Source organism: Aspergillus undulatus (genome assembly GCF_047715775.1).
Source record: "Aspergillus undulatus strain CBS 261.88 unplaced genomic scaffold BDV17scaffold_61, whole genome shotgun sequence".
Lineage (NCBI taxonomy): Eukaryota > Fungi > Ascomycota > Eurotiomycetes > Eurotiales > Aspergillaceae > Aspergillus > Aspergillus undulatus.
In genome coordinates, this window is record NW_027396665.1 from 142,655 (window position 1) to 166,730 (window position 24,076).

The 24,076-nt window shown below is 51.4% G+C and overlaps 13 protein-coding genes across 13 annotated transcripts; 7 read left to right on the top strand and 6 right to left on the bottom strand.

Annotated features, from left to right (window-relative positions):
• The first annotated feature begins 233 nt into the window (after positions 1-233).
• On the top strand, positions 234-2,213 carry BDV17DRAFT_202256 (putative pre-mRNA splicing factor). The gene is made up of 3 exons (XM_073755278.1): positions 234-433; positions 488-541; positions 601-2,213. Exons 1-3 carry the CDS (start codon positions 340-342, stop codon positions 2,010-2,012), a joined length of 1,560 nt encoding a protein of 519 aa, XP_073611749.1. The 5' UTR covers positions 234-339; the 3' UTR covers positions 2,013-2,213.
• Positions 2,214-2,950: 737 nt separating this feature from the next.
• BDV17DRAFT_295008 (guanine nucleotide exchange factor SEC2) lies at positions 2,951-4,885 on the bottom strand (the record flags this gene model as incomplete). Its single annotated transcript, XM_073762969.1, has 3 exons — positions 2,951-4,123; positions 4,182-4,818; positions 4,878-4,885. 3 exons carry the CDS (start codon positions 4,883-4,885, stop codon positions 2,951-2,953), a joined length of 1,818 nt encoding a protein of 605 aa, XP_073611750.1.
• A 1,452-nt stretch (positions 4,886-6,337) lies between these two features.
• BDV17DRAFT_202261 (DNA-binding protein) lies at positions 6,338-7,105 on the top strand. Its single transcript, XM_073755279.1, has 3 exons — positions 6,338-6,520; positions 6,584-6,678; positions 6,740-7,105. The coding sequence occupies exons 1-3, from the start codon at positions 6,497-6,499 to the stop codon at positions 7,032-7,034; spliced, it is 414 nt and encodes a 137-aa protein (XP_073611751.1). The 5' UTR covers positions 6,338-6,496; the 3' UTR covers positions 7,035-7,105.
• Positions 7,106-7,176: 71 nt separating this feature from the next.
• Positions 7,177-8,106, bottom strand: coq4 (ubiquinone biosynthesis protein COQ4; the record flags this gene model as incomplete). Its single annotated transcript, XM_073760519.1, has 2 exons — positions 7,177-7,823; positions 7,887-8,106. The coding sequence occupies 2 exons, from the start codon at positions 8,104-8,106 to the stop codon at positions 7,177-7,179; spliced, it is 867 nt and encodes a 288-aa protein (XP_073611752.1).
• A 17-nt stretch (positions 8,107-8,123) lies between these two features.
• On the top strand, positions 8,124-9,945 carry BDV17DRAFT_202253 (uncharacterized protein). The gene is made up of 6 exons (XM_073755277.1): positions 8,124-8,525; positions 8,585-9,136; positions 9,185-9,239; positions 9,297-9,359; positions 9,411-9,522; positions 9,610-9,945. Exons 1-6 carry the CDS (start codon positions 8,385-8,387, stop codon positions 9,926-9,928), a joined length of 1,242 nt encoding a protein of 413 aa, XP_073611753.1. The 5' UTR covers positions 8,124-8,384; the 3' UTR covers positions 9,929-9,945.
• A 16-nt stretch (positions 9,946-9,961) lies between these two features.
• BDV17DRAFT_284366 (ketopantoate reductase family protein) lies at positions 9,962-11,326 on the bottom strand (the record flags this gene model as incomplete). The annotated part of the gene is made up of 2 exons (XM_073760520.1): positions 9,962-10,825; positions 10,919-11,326. 2 exons carry the CDS (start codon positions 11,324-11,326, stop codon positions 9,962-9,964), a joined length of 1,272 nt encoding a protein of 423 aa, XP_073611754.1.
• Positions 11,327-11,483: 157 nt separating this feature from the next.
• Positions 11,484-12,951, top strand: BDV17DRAFT_273489 (Sas10/Utp3/C1D family protein). Its single transcript, XM_073759016.1, has 3 exons — positions 11,484-11,810; positions 11,864-12,030; positions 12,087-12,951. Exons 1-3 carry the CDS (start codon positions 11,630-11,632, stop codon positions 12,420-12,422), a joined length of 684 nt encoding a protein of 227 aa, XP_073611755.1. The 5' UTR covers positions 11,484-11,629; the 3' UTR covers positions 12,423-12,951.
• A 192-nt stretch (positions 12,952-13,143) lies between these two features.
• BDV17DRAFT_273493 (uncharacterized protein) lies at positions 13,144-14,218 on the top strand. The gene is made up of 2 exons (XM_073759017.1): positions 13,144-13,491; positions 13,610-14,218. The coding sequence occupies exons 1-2, from the start codon at positions 13,244-13,246 to the stop codon at positions 13,899-13,901; spliced, it is 540 nt and encodes a 179-aa protein (XP_073611756.1). The 5' UTR covers positions 13,144-13,243; the 3' UTR covers positions 13,902-14,218.
• A 1-nt stretch (position 14,219) lies between these two features.
• On the bottom strand, positions 14,220-16,607 carry BDV17DRAFT_273497 (uncharacterized protein). The gene is made up of 5 exons (XM_073759018.1): positions 16,361-16,607; positions 16,245-16,297; positions 16,060-16,181; positions 14,961-15,993; positions 14,220-14,889 (listed from the first exon to the last, which is right to left on the bottom strand). Exons 1-5 carry the CDS (start codon positions 16,437-16,439, stop codon positions 14,854-14,856), a joined length of 1,323 nt encoding a protein of 440 aa, XP_073611757.1. The 5' UTR covers positions 16,440-16,607; the 3' UTR covers positions 14,220-14,853.
• A 93-nt stretch (positions 16,608-16,700) lies between these two features.
• BDV17DRAFT_284368 (cytochrome oxidase assembly protein SHY1) lies at positions 16,701-17,879 on the top strand (the record flags this gene model as incomplete). The annotated part of the gene is made up of 4 exons (XM_073760521.1): positions 16,701-16,959; positions 17,046-17,558; positions 17,608-17,713; positions 17,777-17,879. 4 exons carry the CDS (start codon positions 16,701-16,703, stop codon positions 17,877-17,879), a joined length of 981 nt encoding a protein of 326 aa, XP_073611758.1.
• A 68-nt stretch (positions 17,880-17,947) lies between these two features.
• Positions 17,948-19,546, bottom strand: BDV17DRAFT_284369 (uncharacterized protein; the record flags this gene model as incomplete). Its single annotated transcript, XM_073760522.1, has 4 exons — positions 17,948-18,050; positions 18,100-18,648; positions 18,703-19,397; positions 19,451-19,546. The coding sequence occupies 4 exons, from the start codon at positions 19,544-19,546 to the stop codon at positions 17,948-17,950; spliced, it is 1,443 nt and encodes a 480-aa protein (XP_073611759.1).
• A 305-nt stretch (positions 19,547-19,851) lies between these two features.
• BDV17DRAFT_284370 (uncharacterized protein) lies at positions 19,852-20,984 on the top strand (the record flags this gene model as incomplete). Its single annotated transcript, XM_073760523.1, has 5 exons — positions 19,852-20,239; positions 20,299-20,476; positions 20,532-20,630; positions 20,687-20,739; positions 20,803-20,984. The coding sequence occupies 5 exons, from the start codon at positions 19,852-19,854 to the stop codon at positions 20,982-20,984; spliced, it is 900 nt and encodes a 299-aa protein (XP_073611760.1).
• A 314-nt stretch (positions 20,985-21,298) lies between these two features.
• BDV17DRAFT_202542 (fungal specific transcription factor domain-containing protein) lies at positions 21,299-23,877 on the bottom strand. Its single transcript, XM_073755280.1, has 7 exons — positions 23,643-23,877; positions 23,456-23,583; positions 23,004-23,377; positions 22,487-22,950; positions 22,259-22,434; positions 21,634-22,212; positions 21,299-21,570 (listed from the first exon to the last, which is right to left on the bottom strand). Exons 1-7 carry the CDS (start codon positions 23,778-23,780, stop codon positions 21,330-21,332), a joined length of 2,100 nt encoding a protein of 699 aa, XP_073611761.1. The 5' UTR covers positions 23,781-23,877; the 3' UTR covers positions 21,299-21,329.
• Between the last annotated feature and the right edge of the window lie 199 nt (positions 23,878-24,076).

Here is a 24,076-nt window from a genome sequence, read left to right on the forward strand (position 1 = left end):
GTACGGCAAATGGCCTTTCTACTACTGAGACATCTGTGATTAGGCAGTGAGTTCTCGATGTTCATAATTGCTCTGAAACTGCCCGGGGTCACTTGTCTCACTTGGGGCTGCGACACTCTCTGATCTACGACGGCTTACATAAGGAGTGATCTAGCCTGTCTAGGTCTAGTCGCTGCGGCTATTCCAACCAATAGAGAAAACATCTGCTCACGCGCGGCTAAACTAACGCACCGGTCACCAGAAAGATGAACTCTTGACATCGACAGGATCAACCCCAGGCTTTCGATCGCCCACCAACATCCTTCCTTATCGCTGCAAACCCTGGCGACTGCTGGCAGTATGGCATCCGTGAGTAATAGCAACACGCCAACTGTCCCAGACGATGTGAGCAAACCTCCTGAGGGAGTGGTCTTGCCGCCAAAGGATATTCGAGGCGAGTCCCCAGCCCCATCCGCAAAAGTAATGCGCGAGCTAACAGCTTAAACAGCGATTGTCGAGAAAACCGCCGGATATGTCGCCCGAAATGGTGCTGTTTTTGAAGGTACATTTTTGTCATCTTTCAATGGGTGAAGAGCGGGACTGACATTTGGCCTTTCTTAGATCGCGTACGCGAAAAGGAGCGGAGCAATCCAAAGTTCTCTTTCCTGAGCATGAATGACCCGTATGCACCATTCTATCAATGGCGTCTCACAGAAATCAAGGAGGGGAGAGGGACTGATGTGTCTGCTGGCCGCCCAGGCGAGCCGACTCCGACTCCAGCACCCGAAACACCTAAAGGACCTGCAGAACCTCCAGAGTTCCACTTCTCAGCGCGAATGCCGATTATCAACGCGCAAGATTTAGAGGTCGTCAAGCTTACAGCTCTCTTTGTCGCCAAACGAGGCAAATCTTTCATGACGGCTCTCTCCCAGCGAGAAGCCCGGAACTTCCAGTTTGATTTCCTTCGCCCTCAGCACAGTCTCTACCAATTCTTCACGCGACTGGTAGACCAGTACACCATGCTTTTGCGACCGGAAGGAGTGGATGCGTCCACGTCTCAAAAGAAGAGGATTGCAGAGTTGGAGCACAACGTGAAGAACAAGTTCCATGTTCTGGAGCGTGCAAGGGCGCGCGCGGAGTGGGTGAAGTACCAGGAGCAACAGAAACAAAAGAAGGAAGAAGAGGAGGAAAACGAGCGGATAGAATACGCGCAAATTGACTGGCATGACTTTGTGGTCGTCGAAACGGTACTCTTCGACGAAGCCGACGATCAAGTCGACCTCCCACCCCCAACCTCTCTCAACGACCTCCAGTCCGCCTCCCTAGAGCAGAAAGCAATGATGTCTCTGAACCCTCTTCGCATTGAAGAAGCCATGCCTACTGATCTCGACGCCCCAACATACTATAACGCCTACCCCGCGCAGCCCGAACCGCAACCCGTCGCGCAACCCGTCGGCCCAGTATACACCGCGCAGGCGCAAGCGCCACCACAAGCCATCCCTACACCTCAACCCGCCCCCATGGCCGCAGCCCAGGAAGAAGCGGCGCCAACCACCGCAGCACGAGCCGCCTCAGCCCCAGGCCAACCACCAATGCGCATCCGGTCAGACTACGTCCCGCGCGCGCAAGCCCGCCGCCAGAACGCCGCAGCCGCCACGGCTCTCTGCCCCAACTGCGGCCAACTCATCCCCGAAGCCGAACTCCAGCAACACATGCGCATTGAGATGCTCGACCCCCGCTGGCGCGAACAACAGGCGAAACAGCAGGCCCGAACCGCAACAACCAACCTTTCCACCGCTGATGTGGTCGGCAACCTCAAACGACTAGCCAGCCAGCGGAGCGACGTTTTCGACTCCGCTGCTCTACCTCTCGACCCTGAAGAAGAGGAGAGGAAGAAGCGCATGGCGTTTGAGGGGGCGCCGGGGGCTGGTCCGATGCAGCAGCAGCAGCCGCCAGTCAGCGGGCCACAGAATCCGCAGAGTATGAATATTGAGGATCAAATTAGGAATTTTCATCAACGGTACGGGCAATGAACATAAAATGTATCGATAGGGTGCTGTTTGTTGGCGTTTGTTCTTATTCTCTGGAGTTACGTGGTTTCGGGGGGGGTTTCTCTTAAATAGCGTACTAAGGTTAAGCCTCTTTGCCTGAAGACGTCCGTTTCCAAATTGTAGGGTACTTCTATGTTTATAACAGTCTATCGATTCGGAACCACCTATGAGCGCGAGGAACGAACGGTTCCCATTTAGGTCGAAGTCCAATTACCTGGAGCATGGATAAAGATTGTATAAAACCATATTTTCAATAGCGATGTATATAAATGCCATAAACCCCATGGTATAGCAATGACCATCTCGTAGATCATCCTCCCTCATGAATAGCCTCGCAGCCGTCACAAATCTATAGTGCAAACAAAACAAAATATCAAGTAAATCAATGACAGAAAGCAAAGCAGGATATCCTGTTGCGCCGTATGATGGATGGTGGACAGATTAAATGAGATAAGAAATAAGGAAAAGGAAAGAAAAGAAAAGAAGAAAAAGGCGCAAAAGGAGAACAGAGTAAGAACAAGCTGCAAAGGGAATTATTAGGAAATAAGATCATGTACAGCGACCGAATGGACAAAACCAGGATTAGTAGTAATACATGATGTTGCCCCGGAATGCGGTCTTGAAGCTTCAGGACCTGAATATTAGAGGCGGCAAAACGAATTAGTCGATGTAGTGAATATATGGCAAAGAACATAGGCAAGAAGTAACAAGCGACCCGCGCTTGAGATTAGCTGTGTTGACTGTCATCCCGCTGTAACCTGCCGCTAAGGTGACAACAAGAAGTCGATGAGATGCGGAGCCGTCTGGAAGTCTGTACGACTCGCGGATGTGGAAGTTCGGCTCGAAAAACCCTCGCAACTAAGACAGTTTGAGGATGTGCCGCATTGAGATGACGAAGTTGAGATGTCGAATACAAAGCACTAGGTCATGGCGTCGGTAACGATAGGCCCGTTCTCTATATCGCTCTGCTCAATTTGTACCACTGGTTTGTCGATGAAAGAACTCTTCTCTGATTTTTCTTCCAAGACCGGCAGATGTTCTTCAGGCCGTTCTTCCGGGGCACTCGTTTGCGCGAATATAGGAACGATACCACCACCGATCCTGGACCAGAACATTCTTTCCCTCAAGCGAACTGTTTCCTCCCAAGCCTCTTGTAACTCATCGGGTTCTTCGGCGTGTATATGACCGTCGAGAATGAGGCGGAGATAGCCTGTAAACTCACAGCATGAGCGCACCCTCTCTAAACAGAGGATACACAGAGGGTACCGCTGTGCGGTTTCACTGTCAGATGTTCGAAAACGGTGAGTGCGCTCATTATCGGTGCCGCTTCGTCGTTCGCCGCAAAGGGAACACGGAAACTCGTATTTTCTGACATTTGGTGGTACCGGCTCAACGACAAGGGTTCCTTCACAAATACCACTCAGAACGGTTCGTCTGGTTAGCCAAGATATGCCAGGGGCGGCGTCCAGTCTTAAGGTGGGTTCGATGTCCTCCATGAGTGCGCGCTTGTAAAAACGTGCCTCCTTCAGGGGAATACAGGACGTTGGAGGCTGTGGTGAGGAAACACTCCCATTGGGCGAGTGAGGCTGAGACTTCGAGGGCGATGAGGCGGTTGAACCAAATCCCGCACCACCGAAACCAGCCAAGCTCATGACATTCAACCCAGAGTATGACCCGCTGGTAGCTCTACTTGGAGGCTTGGAGCTCTTTGCTGCAGTGAAAAGCTCCTGAAAATCTTCGTATGCTACCAAGTCTGTTCGGCAAACAGTCTTGATGAGATCGGGAAAGCTCGTAGAAGGGCCAGGGGCAATCTCTGCGCACACGACTTCGCTGGGAATGTCTGTAGCTTCCATGCTCTTTCTGGGGAAGGCAGGCGGTTGCAGAGGGCCGGCTGGGGATGGAGGTGCAGTAGAGATGGCTGTGCGACCATCAAGGTCATCCTTCGAGATGTTCATGACATGGAGAACAGATTTCAATTCGGATAGTTGTTCCTGTTGCGATGCGAGAAGCGACTCGGTGTCTTTGATTTGGGATCGTAGCTGTTCATTCTTCTTTTCCACCGCTTCGCGTTCGAGTTTAGCAGCAGCAACCATCTGTAAAACTAAATTAGAATATGGTCCACAGGCGCCATGCATTGAAGCGCCCACTTACTTTGTTTGCTTCTTCAAAGAGAGCTGCAGTGAGAGTTTCTAGTTCCTGCTCGATGCCCTTTTTCTCCTTTTCCGCGACGGCACGCTGCGCCCTCTCCTCCGCCAAGGCAGCATTCAGGCGCGCAAACTCGACATCGACGTCAGCCTTCCTCACAAATACCTTTTCGTCAATATCCCGGCGGTACGTTTTGTTTTCTGACTCTAGCGTGCGGGCCCTTTCTTCGGCCTGCTCTAGTTCTTGGCGGGTGGCGACTAGAGTGTCGTCGAGCTTTGTTTGATTGTTAATAGCTTGGACGAGTTTCAAACTTAAAGTCGCGACCTCGTCATTAAGATCCGGGTGATGCGAGGGGGACGTAGACGACTCTGTGGATTCCGTTGTGGGCTCGAGTCTCGGGTCTTTCAACGTGCTGAAGCCATTCTCGGTGAATCCGCCTTCACTGGCAGAGCGAGTTGTAGGAACCGGGGGATTGGCGGCGATCCGAGAGAGGTCATTTGTGGATTTGGCCTTGGTAACTTGCCTATCCGGGGAGCCGGACCTGTTCCCAGAGGATAGGGAGCGTTTGTGGCTGGAGCGTGGAATCATGTTTGACGGCGAGAGGAAGCTCTGGTGGGAATAGTAGTTGTGGAAAGCGATTAAACTATAAACGGGTCAGTCTGCCTTTCAATAGATGGATATCGCTTGGAACTGAAGACATACTCTGCCATTGTGGCGAGAATCTAGTCGTAGCGTCGGCTGGTGAGGGTGGTGCTGTGACCAGATCAGGACGTCACTATCGATCAGAGGTGAGGTCTGCCCGTCTCATGAAAATAGTATCGATTCGCAAAGGAGTGCTGAATATTTAATCTTCGAGGTAGAAGCTGGGGGACGATGTACGTTCGCGCGCAATTCGAGTGGGCGCTAAGAGGCTCAGATCGGACGCATTGACGCGAAGGGAGGGAATGAGGTCAAGGCCGGGAGCGGGTGCGAGGCAGAACGAAAGTACACTTAGAAGGTTCAAGGCGACGAGAGAGAGGGATAGAAGAAAGGAACGTGAGTAGTGACGATAGGGAAGAGGGAGTTGGAGATGTAACGAACCCCTCTTCCAAGGCGGCTAGTAGAAGAGCGATGTTGGAGGTGGATTGGAGTGGAAGCATTCGGTGTTCGCAGTCTTTGTCAGTTCAAGGAGGAAGCACCCGGACTACTGGAGCCGATGCGTACTCGTACTGGTATTACCGGATCTTACCGCCAGTGGCGGGTTTTTCATCGGCGATTCCTGGCCACTGATATCATGTGATGTATATTGGCATTTCTGCCACTATCCCAAGATAAGTTATATTAATCCAGCCTCTCTAAGCATTGCCGCTGACCATCAATGCCAGGAAAAATCCGTGTCTCATGTTACCGGCAGCAGGCGCCAGGTTCCAATTCGGTACGTGCTCGTCATCAACGGGGCAGGATGCCGATCGTTTCGAGCTCCCTCCGCCAGGACAAAGCTTCAGAAAGAGCCGAAGGAATATTTACCAGAGCTCTCTATAAAGAACCTCCCTGCTCAATTGCGCGTCTGAATACAATATCCCGTAGGGCCATCGTTGAGTGACTATTCAGATATCTTACCTTGAGCACACCCTTTGTCCGCCTTGATCTAGTTCTAGCAGATGATGACGACCGCATGCATCATGAGCCAGATAGTAGTTACCCTTTTGGTGCTGCCCTGAGACACCGGAGCTCCGCTCCACGTGTAGCTCCTCGCCTATCCATTCAATCAATCGGCTGGCCCTGGATCAATAAAGGCACTCTGTAGTACAGGGATGCCACCATGCATCATTATCACAATTGCGACCAAGCTCCTTGCCCATGCTGCGGGGCATTTCGGCTTGAAGCTGGTTTCCTTGCTTGAGAAGCGGCGGGGGCTTGGAGGCTTTGGAGCATTTCCACGAGCTCAGGTACCAGCCAATGATCGGCTTAATAACGAACTGACACCGACCACCCCGCAGGGAACATGCGTCAATACTCAATAGCTCAATGCTCGTAATCACGTCAAGAGTATCTCGGTCACGATCGTAACTAGCCGTACGTGCTCTGTATTTGGGATCTTGGATGCCGCGCCGGGCACGCCCATGAGGAACCCCCAACCCCATCTTGCAGCCTTACAGCCTCAGGCCATAATATCTAAGTGGGGTTTGGAACTTTCTATCCAAACGCGACAATTCTTCGATGCCTTGCAGTGCGTTTCAAGCCTGCACAACATTGTACCTACACGCCGTTCAGTCGAAAGACCTAATCGTCGCTTCTGTTAAACCTCTTGCCATAGCCGAACCGTAACACACCCACAAACCATGGCAGACGCAGAGTTGGAGGAGGTCAGTCCCGACCTTGTCACTTGTCACTCGCAGCCAACGTGACTCATTAACGCTACCACATAGATCAGACGAGCTCGTCTCGCACAACTCCAGCAGCAGGGCGGTGGTGGCCCACGGAGCGGCCCATCAGAGGGCGGCAACCAGGATGAGCAAAGAAAGTGCGTGCCCACTACCCTTACCCTGTGACAGATGGGATCTAGAACTAACGCTGCCCTCCAGACAAGTTGAAGCCGAACGCCGCACCACAATACTCAACCAGATCCTCGAGCCCGAAGCCGCCGACCGTCTTGGCCGAATCCGCCTAGTCAAGGAATCGCGCGCCGCGGACATCGAGAACAGACTTATTATGCTTGCGCAAACGGGGCAGTTGCGGCAGAAGGTCACGGAGGAGCAGCTCAAGCAGCTTTTGAATGCCGTTGCCGAGAACCAGCGCAAGGACGAGGAGGAGCAGAAGGTTGTGTTTTCGAGGAGGAAGGGGGGATGGGATGATGATGATGACTTGTTGGATTTGTGATTGAAGGAGGGAAGGAAATAATGTTACGAAAATGATTTACGACGCATCCGATCTTCTGCTTCGAGATTGTAGTTGTCGAAAGGATAATATACATCTGTGTTGCGATAAGAGTACACGGTCCGTTCTGGCAACGAGCCAAGCATCAGGAACTCTTGCCCTCCAATGCCTCCTCTCTCTTTTTCTGCATCCTGATCATCCGCCGGATATCCCTCATATCCGGCGGCTTCTCAATTCCCAGCTCCGTCCGCAACTCATCAACATCCTTCTCTAGGACCTTCTCCCAGTAAACATTAATCAGCTCCTTGCTAGACAGCCCACTCCGCACTGCCCAAGGCAAATACAACGAGAAGAGCCTCTCCCGCTCCGCAGGCTTCAGTCGTACCGATGCAGCCATGCTAAGTCCCGTCATTGGAATTAATGTATTCGAAAACTCAAAGGCCTTGAGTGCGAGCTCACCCTCCACGAACGTAGGCAGGCCAGTTACGGCGTGATAAAAGTCGTGACATTCACGGTACCGCTGCATGACGTATGCGCACTCTGGGTCGTCAATGTACTGCACGTTATCCCGCGTGTCGGGAGAGACGCCCTCTCGGTCTAGCCATGTGGCATAGGTGCGTCCGACGGAGTTCTCGGGTAGGGAGCGGAGATAAGGAAGAGGAAGGGTTTCAGAGGTTATGCGTGGCCTATCGCGGAGGATCTGTCGACCCGTGGGATCTTGGAGCATGGCATCGCGAAGTCGGTATATGAAATATGGGGTTGCTGTTACCTCGCCGAGCGTTGCGATTAGGTCTAGACCGAGGGCTCGAGTCAGCTTTTGATTCAGAGGAACCAGGGTAGTGGCTTAAGACCGACCGGCTCTCCTAGGATTGAGTAACGCTCCCACTGCAGAGCCGACGGCGAGGAACTTCTTCTCGAAGAAACCGAGCGGAACATGATGCGGATATTTTGGCGGCGGGCGATTGGCGTCGGAGACGAAGGATCGTGAATGCGGGGGTTGTCGGATTGACGCGCAAGGCAGTGCAAGTTCTCGCACACTCAGGGTTGTAGCCGCGGGCCTCCTCAGAAGCGACATCGTGCTTCTGAACGCTCAGAGGGACAATGTCTAAGGAGAAATGGTCGCGGAGGTGGTCTGATGCGGAGAAGAGCGCCGGGCAGCACAAGTAGTCGCTCTGACATGCCGTACATAGATTGATAAGGATCGATAAGGCGATACGATTTTATCTTTCCTCCTCGACATTTATGGTGGGATAACTTGCGCTCAACCATGTCGCTCGCCTAGTTTTGGCGCATAGAGATAAGTAGGGCTGGGCAATATCATTTGGGCGCAAACTTTCCACTGGGACGAACGAAATGAGGCCGGAATGGTGGCCTGGCGAGGAACATGAACAGTTCACACAATGGGCTGTCTCCCAAGGCATCATCGTTAACGGAGTTGGTCCAGCAAGATTCCCGGGGCGCGGTCTAGGAATGGTAGCCATGCGCAATATACAAGTATGTGATTGCCTGCCCTGCGGACCCGAGAAAAGCCGCGTTCTAAGGTTTACATATAGGAAAATGATACCATAGTCAGAGTCCCACGAGAAGTAATGCTGACGATAGAGGCGGTTCCGTCATCGTTTACCGGGAAATTCCCTGAGGGCACGCCAGTACATGCGCTTCTAGCTGCGTTTCTGTGCCACGGTGAGCCAGAAGACCTTAAGCCGTATGAGCTCTGGAGAAAGACTTGGCCAACCAGGAAGGATTTTGAAGACTGCATGCCAATCTTATGGCCAGAATCTCTGCGCAATCCAACCTCCTCCGGATCAGTCCTGCCACCGTCAATCTCGGGACGCTGGAAGGGTGTTCAGAAGGAGCTCGAAACCGAGTACGAGTCCTTTCATCAGAATATTCTTGCCCAACAGGAACAGAGACTGCGCCAAGCTTGGGAAAGCGTCTTTGCTGTCTTTCCAGACGCCAATTGGGAAACATACTCCTATTATTGGTTGATTGTCAATACCAGAAGCTTTCACTATCTTATGCCTGGCCAGGAGCCCCCAGAAGATAGAAATGACGCCATGGCGTTGCTGCCTTTTGCCGATTACTTCAATCATTCTGATGTGACAGTAAGTGTAATGAACACACCTGAGAAGCTAACATGCTAACCCTGATAGTGCAACGTGAAGTTCGATGGGCATGAATATGTCTTCAGAGCCGCAAAAGCGTATGGTATGTACCGTGGAACCTGAGCCCTTTGCCACACGAGCTGATATTGGTCAAACGTAGAAGCAGGAGATGAGATATTCATGAGTTACGGGCCTCATCCGAATGACTTTCTGTTAACCGAATGTGAGGCTATTGCCGTTAATTGTCCCTCATTCCATTGGCTGATATCAGTAGACGGCTTTTACTTGAACGACAACGAATCTGAGACGCTATACCTTGACGACTTAGTCTTTCAAGACATAGGGCCATCCCTTCAAGAGGAACTGGAGCTGCAGCAGTACCTTGGGTGAGTGGAATCTTTCATGGGCTTTCTCATCGACTTGGTCCCGTATCGATCTCACCCTCTTCTGAATCCCTGCTCATACCGGACAAGTAACTACCAGGTCACAGCCGCCGGCGTGTGCTATCGGACCGAAATCGCAGCTTGCATCAAATACATGCCACTTGAGGATTGGCGAAACTACGTCCTCGGCTACTCTACCAGAGGAGTAGATGCCAAGAAATCAGAAGGTGTGATTCGAGGTTGGATCCGTACATATGTAGAAGAAGTGGAATCGGTGATACAAGAATTGGGGAATGTCGGCTCCAGCCAAATAGGCCAGGATCATCAAGACAAGGTGCAAATGCTGCTAAGAAGGTGGTGGCAGATCAAAGACCTCTGTAGAGTAGCCCTTGAGACCGTATCATGTTGAAATATAGTGGCGCTAAACACATGTAATAGTTCGTCAAAGTTTGCTGCCCCTGGGGTCATTCCCAATGTCAATTGGGATGGCAGTAGACTCATCTCGTCGCGACTGTATGTGCTTAGCGAGAATAAGGTGTTGAATCATGTAGTTCACCACGCATTTGATGCCAAGCTCCTCGCCTCTTCGAACGATGTACCCGTTCAGAAACTCGATCTCCGTTGTCCTACCAGCCCGCACGTCCTGTAGCATGGAACTATCGTTCTTCGCTGTTTTGTTTGCGAGCTGCGTAACCATCCACCGCAAGCGCTCCGGAGAAAAGCGGCTCTCAACTCCAGGTACGCTCTGTAGTTCCGGTAAATTGCAAATCACACTGGAGATTTCGAAAAGGAGCAATCGCACCACACGAGTAAAGCTATAGTTATACAACAGCTCGCCGTTTCGACAGTTCATCAGTGCAGTCAAGGGGTTGATGACAGAGTTCATCGCCAACTTCTCCAGCTGATACAGCGTGATTGAAGAAGGGGGTTCAGCAACAGCGGCTAAAGGTGGCGTGAGGGTCATTGTACGCAACAGGTATTTGGTACTTGGAGCCCAAACAGGCTCTTTCTCATTCTTGGATCTCAAGCTTTGCGGCGAGACAGGGCCTAAGATCGTTGTACCGACTCCGGTATGTGTAACGTGGAATCTGCCAGTTCGCTGGGCGAGGCCATGACTCACAATACCAAGCATGTAATGCGGGCGTTGCCGAGGATCGGGGAAAACTTTCTCATTTACATCATCGATAACTCCCATACCGTTTTGTATGAATAACACTGTAGAGTCTGGCATCAATCGATGACGGACAGATGCCAGGGCTTTCACAGTCGCAGGTGCCTTCACGGAGACTATCAAACATTCAATCGGCTGGACATCCTCTTCGGCGTCTGACAGATCATTTCCAGTTTCAGGCACTTCCCCAAATTCAGCCATGTCTTCCGACACAGGGGCTAGGGGCGCTTCGTCCGCGTTTTCCCTGTACGGGATTGAAAGCCAAACTCCATTATTGGTCAAAACATTGACGTCGAACCCTTTTTTGTGGTCGTCTAGTCCGATGCTATTGATAGTCAAGCACTGTTTCCGTCTCTGGAAAGCAGAGTATACATTTGTACCATTCAGAAGAAGAGTGATAGGAGGTGGAGATGGCCGGCTTGCGAGCGAGTGGGCAACGAAGGTGCCGACGTTGCCGACTCCGAGAATATGAATGCGTCCAGATAGTCGACGTCTTCCGCTTTCCCCTGACGCTTCGTCGACAATTTGCGTCCACGTTGACGCCAGGCGGTTAGGGTATATGTGCTGAAAAGAACGCGTTTTGGCACCCCATGGTTCTAAGGCCGCTGTCCGCAAAAGCGGACGGGCTCCCAGCATGTGCAAGACTGAGACGTGATAGGTGAACACCATAAAGTTGGCTTTTTGTTACCGGCGTGAAAAGAGCATTTGTCGGTCGTGCAGCTGCATAGGATGAGCGGTTGAAAGTTCAAGTAATAAACATTAGCAACATGTATTCTCATCAAGTAGGGTAGAAAGCAACTCGATAATGGTGCTCTTGGTATTTACCGCCTGGCCCACCGCCTCAAATGCGGCAAGAATCGCGGCTTCTCCGCAGAAATCTTTCAGCGCCTGCGCCAGCCCTTTTGTTTGTCTTTCCCATTATCGCGATACTTATCAAACATGGAATCTGCGAACATAACTATGCTGCTCGAGCAGCTAGATGATGATGTTGACAATCTTGAGGAAGTCATTGCGCCGATATTGGAGAGCTCTGTCATTGAGACCTCAAAGAAGCTGCCAGTCCTGGACAAAGCGAAATTTCACGTGGTGATCACTTATGCCTTAGAATCATTGATATTTTGTACGGAGCTATCTCCATTATCATGGGACCCTGCTGACTGATTGTGTTTCCAGCGTATCTGCGCCTTCATGGTGTGAAGGCTACCGAACATCCCGTTTTCAGAGAATTAAAGAGAGTCAAACAATACTTCGACAAGATTAAGGAGCTGGAGACAGAACCCGAGAAAAGAACAATGGTTCTTGACAAACAGGCGGCCGGACGTTTCATCAAGCATGGACTTGTAAGAAATCACGATCTTGCTCCATTCTCATCTGAAAATAACGCTAACATGGATAGGCCGGAAACGACAAACTCGATTTGCAGCGAGAAGAGCAACTAGCGAAAGAGAAGGCGCGCGCACAATTCAAGGCATCGCGTTTGGCTCAACAAGCAAGCGCCACGCCTGAAATTTTATCCAAGAATGATTCAAGTGATTCTGAATCCGATGCCGACGCCCCACAATCACTCGACAAACCTGTTGACAATTCGCAAAAATCTAAGAACAGCAAATCGAAGTCCGGTACGAAAGAAGGCAAAAATAAAAAGCGCCGGAGCAAGGAAGAACGGAGTGAACGCCGGAAGGAGAGAAGGAAGAAGAAAGATGCAACAAGGAAGGCGAGAAAGCAAACATGATGCCCTCTGCCCTTCTTACTACCCCATGTGACGATCACCGGGAACTACGACGCAGCCTCGTCCAAGTTGGATGCTTGCCTTACATTAACATTTCACAAAGTGCGTTTGCGACAGACGCCTGTGATCATCAACCGGGCTAAGCTATTCTGGTGTGTAAATGCTGGCGGGAAAGCGCACTGTGGACATTGTCATCCTATAGGCAATTTCGCAGCAGACGCTCGCTGTGTCAAGAGGTATGAACCTTTTCAGGACCGAGGACAGACGGCCCGCACACCTCTCCGTAACGATCGCATATGCCGTCCCTAGCTAGTCCTTTACCGCGGGCTTGATGGGGAGCGCTCTTAAACCCGTAAACATCGTGACTCACAGCGTCAGCAACGCACTCGCCACTGCAGGAGGCCGTAGATACCGGCCGGGGCGCAGCTCTGCATCAGAATAGCAGTATTCAGAGAGAAATAAAAAATTTCGAGACAATGAAGACTGCTATATCAAAAGTATTTTTTCATGTAGACACCGATCTATATCTGAGTCCCAGGCTGTAATAATGATACTCATCTGAAATCCACTTCTCGAGCAGTCTTGAGGAGTTCGACGCTAAAATGAAGCTCTAATAGATTACAGGGTGTAATGAGTTTACGGTATAGTGTCGCTGAGGTAATCTTCAAAATCCACCAATCAGATCGTCAAGACACGGGGATTTCGAAGTGTTCTCCGGCTATTCGTCCGCCTTGTACGGCTCTTTCTCCTCACTCTATAAAAGTCCCTTCATCCGCATCATTCCATCTTCATCTCCCATACTTTAACCTCACATAACAGTCAATATGCCTCGTCAACGCCGTGGTGCCGCTCCGTCCCCTACTCCTGGCTTTGCGCGCAGCGCGCCCACTCGCCCTACCGCGCCCGCTCCCGCTCAGCCGGCTCGTTCGCCCTACGGCCAGCAGCAGCAGCAGCCGCATTCGACCGCTGCCCACCCACCTACTGCCACCCAGGCTCCTCAGGCTCCCGCTGCTGCTCCTGTCCAGCAGAGCCAGGGACCCGGTCTCTTTGGCCAGATGGCTTCCACCGCTGCGTAAGTCGCCCATCTCGACGCCGGGATTGAGTGTTTTCTTGGTGGCAAGCTACGCCTCCGAAACGGCTCGAATTCCTTTCGCCACGAATACAAGCAAGAGGTACTAACTTCCTACCAGTGGTGTAGCTGTCGGCTCCTCGATCGGCCATGCCATCGGTGGTCTCTTCTCCGGCGGCGGCTCCAGCGCTCCCGCTGAGGCCCAGCAGACCCCCCCTGCTCAGGCTCAGCCCATGGACAACGGTCTCTGGGCCAGCAATACCGCCGCCAGCTCTTGGGAGAACCCTGCTGCCTGTGACACCGACGTCCGCAACTTCCGCAAGTGCATGGATGAGAACCAGGGCAACATGTCCATCTGTGGGTGGTACCTTGACCAGCTGGTACGTTCTTCGATCTCGATGGTTCCTTTGTGAAGAGTGCAGTACTAACACCCTTGCGTCATTATAGAAAGCTTGCCAGGCTGCCGCTAAGCCTTACTAAGCACATCTGTACCATAACCTTTCTTGAACTTTGAGGTGGCTTTGGGTGGATTACATAGCTTGAGCTCCTTACGGAAGCCAACCTGAATTGTGTTTGCATAGCGGCTTGTCATGGATCTTACTGTATTGGAACCAACTATCTGAGTCACCAAGAGATTTAGCCCGTCGCTACATCTACTTTTGAGCTGAAGATAGAAGCATATACCCTAATATAAAAAGATTAATCTCCCGTTATAGTACTCAACTCTATTTCATGCGCAGCGTTCTATACACTGTACAATAACTTGTAACCAGTTGACACGGAGTACTTGGTGGACATGCGTTCACTTATAGTCCGCGTCTTCCCAGCTGACAACGATATCGACTGTCGAGTACTCCAGCTGTAAAGGGATTTCGACATCAAGGTCAACCCCAAATGCAAAAGCAACCCACAGTCTTCCTACGGTACCATTAGCCGCATTCTTCTTTACGAGCCAGTCACAGTCGCATCCCTCAACAGCCCAGCCCTCACAATCATACCACCTGATAAGGTACAGCCGGCGCCTGCGGGCAGTTGCTCCTCCCTTCTCAGAGCCTTTGGACGGACCTTCATCGCGCCTTCCTCAGGAAGCAATTCTCGTTTTTGCTAATAAGGTAGGCGCGATGGGCGGGTTCATTGCTGTTCGCTGCTGCCTTTTCTGTCATGCGTCTAGAAACACGCTACTGAGTCCATCATCCGTCATCGTCAAGCTTGCGCACGACCTACAAGCCGTTAAAAATTTTAGGCGTGCCATAATCTCAATCATTTTATGTCAGAAGATATGGTACTACGTATGGATATTCTGTCGCTTGATTATACACGTCGCACAAACAATCATCGACCCAGCAGATAAATATAGTGACAAGTTCATCGCCGATCATCTTGTCGTGGCTCAAAGTTCAGCTATAAGGGAATAACAAATGATTAGCGACTGGCCCTCTAATTAGGGTATGCTTTTCAAGGGGCCAGCGTACCTGATTTCCATTATAAAATTGACTATCCTGTCCGTCTGTCTGGTCTCTCAGAGTCCGGATATTTGGCCCCCATGGCCGCCGTCTCGCGTTATCACTTGACGGCTGTGACTCACTGGACCGAGGTTCGGTTTGAGATTGTGAGTGCGAGGCCCCGGTTTGGGCGTATCCAAGCCAGGAACCTAAGTACCCTACCGCGCCGCCAACTATCGATGTAGCTAATCCATATACTCCGGACACCGCGCGGACGGGCAATGAGTCCGAAACCGAGTATGCTTGTATATACGTTCTGATTGGGACCATGACGAACGTCGCCGTGGATCCGGTGACGAGTTCACGCAGCGTTTGCTCCTCTTCAGCGATTGTGAGTGTTCTATTTGGCAAAGGTGTTAAGATGAGCTTAAGGTTATAAGGTGCCTTTTCCTCCATTTGTTCATCGAGCCATGGGCGAATGTCCTTTCGAATTGTATGTGAGGGGGAGAAAGTAGAGCGGACGGAACTTCCGTCGAAGAGCCGGAATTGAAGACGATATTGCGTTGGGGGCCCGGGCGTTGGTGCTGGGCGGCTGGCCGATGGTTCGTCTGCGGCTTCTTCTTTCTTCGTTATCCGTATTGGTGCTTTTCCCTTGATGTCCTTCTTCTGGCTGTTTTCCTTAGCATTGCTACTGGGTTCGCCGGGTTTATGCTCCTCCTTCTGCCTGCCGGGCGTGTAGGCCGAATAAACTCGAGCACCAGGCTCAATCACAGGCTTCTTTCCTTTCTCACTTGCTTCTCTTTCGGGTATAGATCGACTTGGTTGTTCGAGTCTTGGTGAGGTTTGCGTCGCAGCTCGGGATGACGAAGGAGCTGTAACGACCGGAGCAGGAGCCGATGCGGGGGAAGGATTCGTCTCTTGAGATTGCGCGGGTGACTGCTCAGCCGCTGAAGGCGCAGCTGTCGGAGTCTCTGGTTTCTTATCGCCTATAGCAGCAGTAATTCGGTTGCGGAATTCTTCCTTGGAGACGTCCGGTACGATATACTCCTGTAGCATCCCATTCCTGCGCATGTCAACCACTGCACTGCGCCGATCGTTTCAACACCCATATAAGGACTGGTGATCGTACCTAACGATAACAACTGTTGGGTATTGCGTTATGGGGCAGACGGACGCTAGAAAGCCTGCTTCGGGACTATCCTTGCTGATGCGCAATAGGACAGATCTCGTCTCGAGTAGCTTTGTAAACCCCTAAAGAGTGACTCTGATTAGCATGCGTAAGCAAAGATACTTTATGGCAATGAACGGCAGCACCTCGTCACCCTTGAAATATCCATCCTGCCATGTTGAGCTCGTCTCGCCGTCATCTATTGAGGGCAGTTGGTTAGCAGCGCGACTATCTCGCTATCCCGGGGTAACAGACGACGAACCTGGCACAAAGCAGATCACAGCTTTGGACTCCTGAACCGCCAGAGAGATTCCTTCTTGCAAGCTTCCCGCGAAGAACATTTTGGATTAAACGAGATGGGAGGCTCGGAAGATGTCATGAGTGTGAGGTAGTTAGTTACTAAGTATGTCGGCGGTTATGCATGCGCCGGGGCCGATCACCTTCCAAGTTCCGCAACGGATCCCGCCTGTCAGTAAGTTCCTCCTCAGCCAACCTTGTTATATGTACAACTTTCTCAATTCAATAACCCAACAAGTGCAGACTCTCCATTGCAGCATCTGACGTCGACCAGAGGGGACAAGCTATTTTCGTCCCAACTGGACATGCGATCTATCTTCTCGGTCCTTTCACGGACCGCCCCTCGAGCGTGGGCGCACCCCATCTTGCCCGCCGTCCGGAGCCCGCGCACAGCAACTAAGCAGCTCGATTCAATTTGCGCCAGATGCCGCCGCCAACAAACGCAAGTCCGCTTTTACAACGGCCAGCAAATGGGTGATGACCCGCGCTGGTTATCCGTTGTCGACCACCCAGCCCAAATTGTACGAACCGGACGCAAGCATGGGCCCGGCTTGATCATTCTGGGTATGCTATACTATTCCCCTACTCGCGTTTGACGTAATGTGTGTTGGTTCAGATGATCACTAACTAATCATGTTGTGATAACGCAGCTCTGATCCCTATCATCTCCTTCGCCCTCGGAACATGGCAGATCCAACGTCTAGACTGGAAGACGAAGCTCATTGCAAAATACGAAGACAGGATCGTTAGGGATCCTCTACCGTTACCTCCGCGAGTTGATCCCAGTGTGGTTGGCGAATTCGATTACCGGCGTATTTATGCTACGGGTCGGCTTCGGCATGATCAGGAAATGCTGATTGGGCCCCGGATGCGTGAAGGGCAGGATGGGTTTATTGTCATTACGCCGCTGGACAGAGGAGAGGGGCAAAGCACAGTGCTTGTCAATAGAGGCTGGATTTCTAAGAAGATGATGGACCAGAAGGATAGGCCGGAGGGGCTACCAAAGGGCGAGGTGACTGTCGAAGGGTTAATACGGGAGCCATGGAAGAAGAATTTGTTTACGCCGGAGAACAAGCCGGAAGAAGGGAAATTCTACTTTCCAGACGTTGAGCAGATGGCTGAGTTGACCGGCAGTCAGCCAGTGTGGATTGAACAGACGCAGGGTAAGCTGATACCGTACATAGGATATGCACATGGCTGACAAACTCTTAGTCCAGGATTTCCTAGATGCGATGAATCGGGAAGCCAACGGCATCCCCATCGGTCGTGCCGCTGAGGTGAACCTGAGGAACAACCACAGCCAGTACATCTTCACATGGTAGGTCCTTCTTGATGGCACACACTCTGCCTTGGTTTTGAGACTCGTGACTGATATGACTAGGTTCGGTCTGTCCTTGGCCACATCAATCATGCTGTGGATGGTTATGCGGAAGCCGCCAGCTAGCGAGGCAGCTCGCCGGGTTCGTCAAAATAAGAATTGGTAGACATCCTGGGTACCGCGCATTGGAGACTGGCGTTCGGCTTGTTGAATATATTTCACACTGTACATTGTTCATCTTGGAGGCTTCGCGAGTCTCATTTCCTGCAAGAGCTCTTTCGGCAGATGTTTTTGGGCGAGCGAGAATATCGTGGTAGTGTTGTTGAGATGGCGTTGCCTGCCAATTAACATCCACACTCGACATAAATTAGGTCTCAGGAACTCACCTCCTCATCAAGGCCGTGACGTCGGCCTCATCTATGGTTCTACGTCCGGCGTGCTTCGAGTACGCTGTAAGATCCTCACTGGCTTGTTCAAAATACCACGCAGACGCTTGCTCTATCGCTGCCAGGGTAGTCTTGCTGATCTTTGTTTTTGGCCCAGCTCGGGCCCGAGCAAACCGAGTAGCCAACTTGCGAACAACAGCCGCAGGCATGTTAGGAACTGGAATACCATGCCGCGATAACTTCTTCTGTTTCGAACCCTGGACAACGGTGTCCTCTTCTCGTAGGCCTCCTCCAATAATGCCAGGACTTTCGCTCATAGAGACTCTCTCAGGAGGATAAAGGTCCAGGCCGAAGTCGCCTGCGGTATCACCGACATCACTGTCATCCGATCCAGGACCGAGGCCTGGGTCTGGGTCTAGGTCAACGGGTGGCAACTCAAATCCCTCATCGTCATTCATGGGTTCGTCCGCATCCAGTTCATCGACTGGAGCAACAGGTGATGGAAAGTTGAAGTCGAGATTGAACCGTCCAAGGTCGTCCGTTTCTCCGCTGAAAGTCGGTTAGAAGGTGTATGATCCATCAAACCAGGTCTCTGTATCTTACCCTCTGTCAAAAGCACCCTGACTCATGACCGTTTCATCCTGTGCATCACCATCTTGTATCACGCCTGTATCATCGCCGGCATCTGAACCGCTTTCCAGTCCGGTAGCATCTCCAAAGTTTTCGCTCAACCGAGGACCACCAAGACTCATCATCGACAGGCGGTCTCTATCGCGATAGAAAGTGGCCCTTCGAGGATACTCGACAGATGTGTAGGTCATATCGTCACCCTCTAAATCCTCTAACGCCATCGACATCCGTGGTGGGCGTATCTCAGGGCTTCCCTCGTCATCTTCCTCCTCCACATCCTCCAACGGCAAAGATAGCCGTGGCCTCTCAGGCGCAGGTTCGTTGTCAAGCTCGTCAAATTCATCCGGCTCGGATTCGGGTTCCGGTTTGTGTGGAGGCTGTGGTGACGAGCGTATGGGTTGGGATTCAGGCGCGAGGGCTTTGCTAAGATTTCGGAGGACATCGAAGACTGTTTCGCGTTGCCCCCTCCCACTTTTTCGACGATCACGGCCTGGCGTATTCGCTGCACGCCGCTGCATCGCGCGGAGTCCATGAGGCGTTGCCGGCGCATTCCCTCTGTTTCCTGGTGTTCCCCATCGAGAAGCTGATCTGTTTGCCGATGGGGTTACTGATCCTGCCAATCGCCTCGGCGTCGAGGGGTATCGCATGTGAGCCGGAAGGCGCTGTAACTATATCAATTGCATTAGCAGGCAGCAGGTTAAACGGCTCATGGTTCACTGACTCTAGTAAGTGTAGTATCGCCGGCCGGAGTAGATGCTTCAGAGACCGCGGAATCTCGCGCGGGCCGGCGTCCACGCGAATTGGGAGTGCTTGACATTACAGCAAGAGAGAAGCAGTCGAGCACTGGGATATAGAATGGGGGAGAGTTGGGTTCTCAGGCAAATTGGATCGATGGGCATAGAAGGTCACGAATATTGACGAGGGGTTGCGGACATTGTTGTTGATGGCAGTTGCAGATGGACGCGCACGGCCAAGACTGCTTATCGATACGACATGATGACTCAGCTTAAAAAGTTCCGCGATCTGCGGAGAAGAGAAGAACAACGACAGCATCGCAACTCGAATAACCCACGATTGGACAGTTGCATAACTTTCGCAGCTAGTCTGAAGGCTCAAATTAATATGTCTAGCGAAAACAAGACCTCAACCGGCCTCGCCACCAAACTCGACAAGAAGCGCAAGCGTCAAGCCGAAGAACCCTCCGAGCAAACCCCAAGCAAGCCCGATGCTCCCAAATCTACAGGTGCTGCATCTGAAGGTCCTCAGAACAAGAAGCGGAAAGGCGGAAAAGACAAAAAAGGCGAAAAAGATAAGAAAGCCAGGAAGGATGACACGGACAAACCGAAAGCTGTCAGAGGCGAGCCTCTAGAGAAAGAGCGCAAGGGCATTTCCGTCGACGAGGCTATAGGGAAGATGGACGGTCGATTGCTTGCCGACCACTTCGCTCAGAAGGCCCGAAGACACAATAAGGAGATTACTGCGGTGGAATTGGATGATCTTAGTGTTCCAGGTATGCAATCTTGTGTACTCAGTCCCTTACCCTCTCTCAGGCTCTAACGCCAGACACAGACTCTGCGTTCCTCGATACGTCGTCATTCACATCCCCAAGAACGCTGGAGAACCTCCCCGACTTTCTGAAGGCGTTTAGCCATAAGGGTGAGAAACTCGCAGATTCTTCGGAGCAGAAGGGCACACCGCATACTATCGTTGTTTCGTCTGCTGGTCTCCGATCGGCGGATGTCGTTCGGTACGCTATAGACATTGCGAGACAAAGAATTAGAAAGATGCTGACCGTCGATCAGCGCTCTGCGGACATTCAGCACGAAAGAATCTCCCATCGGTAAACTGTTCGCGAAGCACATCAAGCTTTCAGAGGCCAAGCAATTCCTCGAACGAGTGCGGTAAGTTGAAGTCTGGCGCAATCAATCAAGCAAGCCCGTACTAATCCATAATCTAGGATGGGAGTTGGCGCTGGAACTCCAGCTCGAATCTCTGATCTGATTGATTCAGGTAAGATATACTTAGGGCTATCGCTGCTCGGTTCCATATAATTGGTACTGACTGCTGGAACAGGGTCGTTGAAGCTGGATGAGCTGAAGCGTATCGTCATCGACGGCTCTTATGTTGACCAGAAGCAAAGAGGAATTTTCGACATGAAAGAGACGCATATGCCCCTTCTGCAGCTGCTCACTCGGTCTGAGTTCCGCGAGCGCTATGGAGCCAAGGACAAGAAGATTGAGATTCTGGTGTTTTGAGTAATGATGGAAATGACTTTGCCGGCGTCGATTTTAAAGGATAGGGTTGTATTAATTGCATTTGTACAGGCTTAGCTAAGTTATTGGAGCGTGTATTTATTCATATCACATCAAAAAGTGCTTTGAATCCATATAGAAAATGTCTTGTCCTATCGTTTCGTCATTTGTGAGAGAACATTGCGACTATATGCTCGGCTCTATCAGGCGCAGCTCAGATCATAGTTCATTGGAAACTTGCTGGGCTACGTCCTGTGTGTCCTACTCGGATTCTGGCGTATTTATGATGAAGCGTATGTGGAAATTAAAGAACATGAAGTACGTGTGGCTAGTCTTGGCTGTGTACATTCACCTTCCACAGAAATGCATGGTTTTCTGGACTGCAGCCTCCGCAGCAGCACGATAAGTCGCGCAGTACATCCTTAACTGTCCGATAACCTGATTTGGTATACTCACGACAAGCGAAGACAGCAGCGTCTCTACCTGATTCATGAGCCTCATGTCGGTCAATCGTGAGGCATCCCGCGGGTTTTGAATAATGGTGGACGAAAGTGTCGTCAGCGCGACAATAGGATAGTGGATTAGGATTCTGGAGACGTAGTTAAACATGACTCCCGGGATATACTTTGTGTTAACAGAGAGTAATACGTACCCGACAAGAGATATATGGGTCTCTGGCATATAGTTCATTAGTCTGATCGAGGCTCGCGCCGCATTGGCGCAGAGGGATTCGGACATAAACATTCTCGAGGAGTAGGGTAGCGAAGGTGGAAAGTTGAACCTTTCGCATCTTTTGACCAGATCCTCAGCTGTTCGAATCTTCCGGCACGCGATCAACCGGTGCATTGCAATTATACAATTGAAATAGGAGCAGTGAAGGTATAGTAGCATCATTGATATTGATGGCGGGGAGAAGCTCGGCAATGGTTCTGATTGTGGTTGATACTCCGAGGGCAAGTCCTCCTTCCAACTCTGAAGCATGCCATCTAATGTCTTGACGGTATCCATTACCTCGGACAATGGTCGATCCTTTGCTGCAGCTGAATATAGATTCTTGTAGAGCTGGCCTTTTATGGTGGCGAGTTGGCAGTGCGCTCTGAAGACATCAAAATTGTCATGCCGATACAGCGAGGGCAATACTGGAATACTGTTTATAGGCGACTCGGACGGTAGATCAATAGTCATATCATCATCGTTCTGCGCGGGAGGTTTTCCAAAGCGGAGGGGGATCCTGAGTCCGTTTAGCACAGTTCACTGACAGAAAGCCATTTTCATACTCCCTATCAAGGCAGTACGCAATCCAAAATATATTCCTCCGATGTTGCATGTCCTCTGTGGATAGCGCAACTCCTTCCTCTCGCCTCCCCAGCCCAATTTGGTGGCTCATGCGTATGGCGACAGTGGTGAGAAAACAGCAAGGCTCCGCAGACATGGTTCCTAGGAAGAAAATCGACTGCATAATCATCAGCCTTGTACCAATCGCTGCCCTGGGAGTTAGACCGTACCATTCCAAGGAGTGCCTGAATAGACCACAAATCTGGCTGACCGAGACAAAGATCGTGGAAGGTACCAAACGCATTTTTTATGTAGAGCCAGCTCTTTTGGTGTTCCGAGTGGGCAACGTTCCCGTCCTTGGTCCGGAATGCGATTGCTAAAGCGAAGACAACGTTGGCGCTTGCCCAGCACGCAGGAGTGTCAAGTGCGGCCTCGAGGTTGTCTTGATTGAGAAGAGCGACGAGTTTGGCCTTCTCAAATAGAGGGCACAGGCTGTTGAAGTTTTGTAAGTACTCGTACAAGAGTGACGAAGCCTCTTCTCTTGACGGTAGCGGGCAGAACGACTTTCTTGGAAAGTCGGCATACGATGACCCAAAGGGCGGCACATTGTAATGCTGTTCGGAAGACAGCTGAGGCGATATTCCGGACTTCCGGCTCATCCATTCCAACCCTACATGCGATAACGCCGGGAGATCTGAGTGATCGGTCAACTAGCAGAGCATAGAATACCAACCGTCGGTAACTCACCTTTACCATCAGGGGTGTCTAATATGCATCGGGGAAGTAGAATACCTCTGAATTCAGCGGGTAAGAGTCCCTCTCCTGCATCTTGCGTACCTAGGGGGTTGCGTTCTTGGCCCATATCTGGAGGTGCCGCGGCATGAGATGATGCCGAACCCCTGTAGGTGTCCCCAGGATACGATTCGCAATGACAGGCGTCAGTTCCCATAAGGATCTCAGGCTGGGAGGCGCAGGATGATGGAGGTGAATGCAAGTTGTCTGATCCCACCGGCGGCAGCGAGGCCTGCGTGCTTCCGTTGTGGCTCAGATCAAAGCCTAGATCCTGTAAGCGAGCCTCCATTCGTCCAATGTTGGCTTCTAAACGATCTATCATCATAAGGCTGCAGCCAAAAATGGCAGTGGTCAGTGATGACACACCCTAAGCCTTCCTTCAATAACCCTAAGGAGGGTTCACGCACTTTTTCAGGTTTCTTTGACGTCTAGATCCGTTCGAATCACTTGTCGTCTTCAACCTTTTCTTGCTCGGCTGCTCTAAACCCTGGCCGCTAGCCCATCGCGACTCTGAGGATTGGTGTATACTGCTTTGCTACACAAGTAAAGGCTCCGGTCAGTGTTTGCACTCTGGGTTTGGTGTATGATACCCACTTGCTTTCTTCGCTGACTTTTGGTATTGTGTTTTCCTGCAGTTCGAGAATGAACGGCACCCCGACCTTCGAGCCTGGCCCTCTGGACTGGCTGGGAATGGGGTTCAGCATTATCATTGCAGCTCGTGCCTCCCACCATCGCGATGTCGGCCAGCAAATCGGGGCAGCATATGCTATCTTACACAGCCCTACCTTCAGAGACAATGCGTCAAATCGTCGAGGAGCTGTGACTCAAGGAGGGGCCAGTGACTAGACGGTGTTAGTATAAAAAGCCCAAGCTACTAGAACAGCCTCCCACCTCATGGCTAGCTTCTAGTAAGTCACGTTATACACCTGGCAACCTCGACGAGGGCCGGTCCTCAGATGATTGGATATGACCCACTCAACCCCGGACTTGTGGATTAGGGCAGTCGCAGACAAACGGACAGCTCCAGA

Bases quoted from the DNA above. Each gene is read 5' to 3' on its own strand.
- BDV17DRAFT_273497 (XM_073759018.1), bottom strand. From the start codon at position 16,439: ATGTTCTTCGCGGGAAGCTTGCAAGAAGGAATCTCTCTGGCGGTTCAG. The intron at 15,994-16,059 runs GTACGATCACCA...TGACATGCGCAG, and splicing joins CCAACAGTTGTTATCGTTAG to GAATGGGATGCTACAGGAGT. The intron at 14,890-14,960 runs GTACGCTGGCCC...ATTCCCTTATAG, and splicing joins AATTTTATAATGGAAATCAG to CTGAACTTTGAGCCACGACA.
- BDV17DRAFT_202542 (XM_073755280.1), bottom strand. From the start codon at position 23,780: ATGGTGGGAGGCACGAGCTGCAATGATAATGCTGAACCCCATTCCCAG. The intron at 23,584-23,642 runs GTGGGTATCATA...TTACTTGTGTAG, and splicing joins AAAGTCAGCGAAGAAAGCAA to CAAAGCAGTATACACCAATC. The intron at 22,435-22,486 runs GTACGGTCTAAC...ATGATTATGCAG, and splicing joins TTCAGGCACTCCTTGGAATG to TCGATTTTCTTCCTAGGAAC.
- BDV17DRAFT_273489 (XM_073759016.1), top strand. From the start codon at position 11,630: ATGGAATCTGCGAACATAACTATGCTGCTCGAGCAGCTAGATGATGAT. The intron at 11,811-11,863 runs GTACGGAGCTAT...TTGTGTTTCCAG, and splicing joins CTTAGAATCATTGATATTTT to CGTATCTGCGCCTTCATGGT. The intron at 12,031-12,086 runs GTAAGAAATCAC...TAACATGGATAG, and splicing joins GTTTCATCAAGCATGGACTT to GCCGGAAACGACAAACTCGA.
- BDV17DRAFT_202261 (XM_073755279.1), top strand. From the start codon at position 6,497: ATGGCAGACGCAGAGTTGGAGGAG. The intron at 6,521-6,583 runs GTCAGTCCCGAC...GCTACCACATAG, and splicing joins CAGACGCAGAGTTGGAGGAG to ATCAGACGAGCTCGTCTCGC. The intron at 6,679-6,739 runs GTGCGTGCCCAC...GCTGCCCTCCAG, and splicing joins AACCAGGATGAGCAAAGAAA to ACAAGTTGAAGCCGAACGCC.
- BDV17DRAFT_202253 (XM_073755277.1), top strand. From the start codon at position 8,385: ATGAGGCCGGAATGGTGGCCTGGCGAGGAACATGAACAGTTCACACAA. The intron at 9,360-9,410 runs GTGAGGCTATTG...TGATATCAGTAG, and splicing joins TGACTTTCTGTTAACCGAAT to ACGGCTTTTACTTGAACGAC. The intron at 9,523-9,609 runs GTGAGTGGAATC...ATACCGGACAAG, and splicing joins GAGCTGCAGCAGTACCTTGG to TAACTACCAGGTCACAGCCG.
- BDV17DRAFT_202256 (XM_073755278.1), top strand. From the start codon at position 340: ATGGCATCCGTGAGTAATAGCAACACGCCAACTGTCCCAGACGATGTG. The intron at 434-487 runs GCGAGTCCCCAG...CAGCTTAAACAG, and splicing joins GCCGCCAAAGGATATTCGAG to CGATTGTCGAGAAAACCGCC. The intron at 542-600 runs GTACATTTTTGT...GGCCTTTCTTAG, and splicing joins AAATGGTGCTGTTTTTGAAG to ATCGCGTACGCGAAAAGGAG.
- BDV17DRAFT_273493 (XM_073759017.1), top strand. From the start codon at position 13,244: ATGCCTCGTCAACGCCGTGGTGCCGCTCCGTCCCCTACTCCTGGCTTT. The intron at 13,492-13,609 runs GTAAGTCGCCCA...ACTTCCTACCAG, and splicing joins CAGATGGCTTCCACCGCTGC to TGGTGTAGCTGTCGGCTCCT.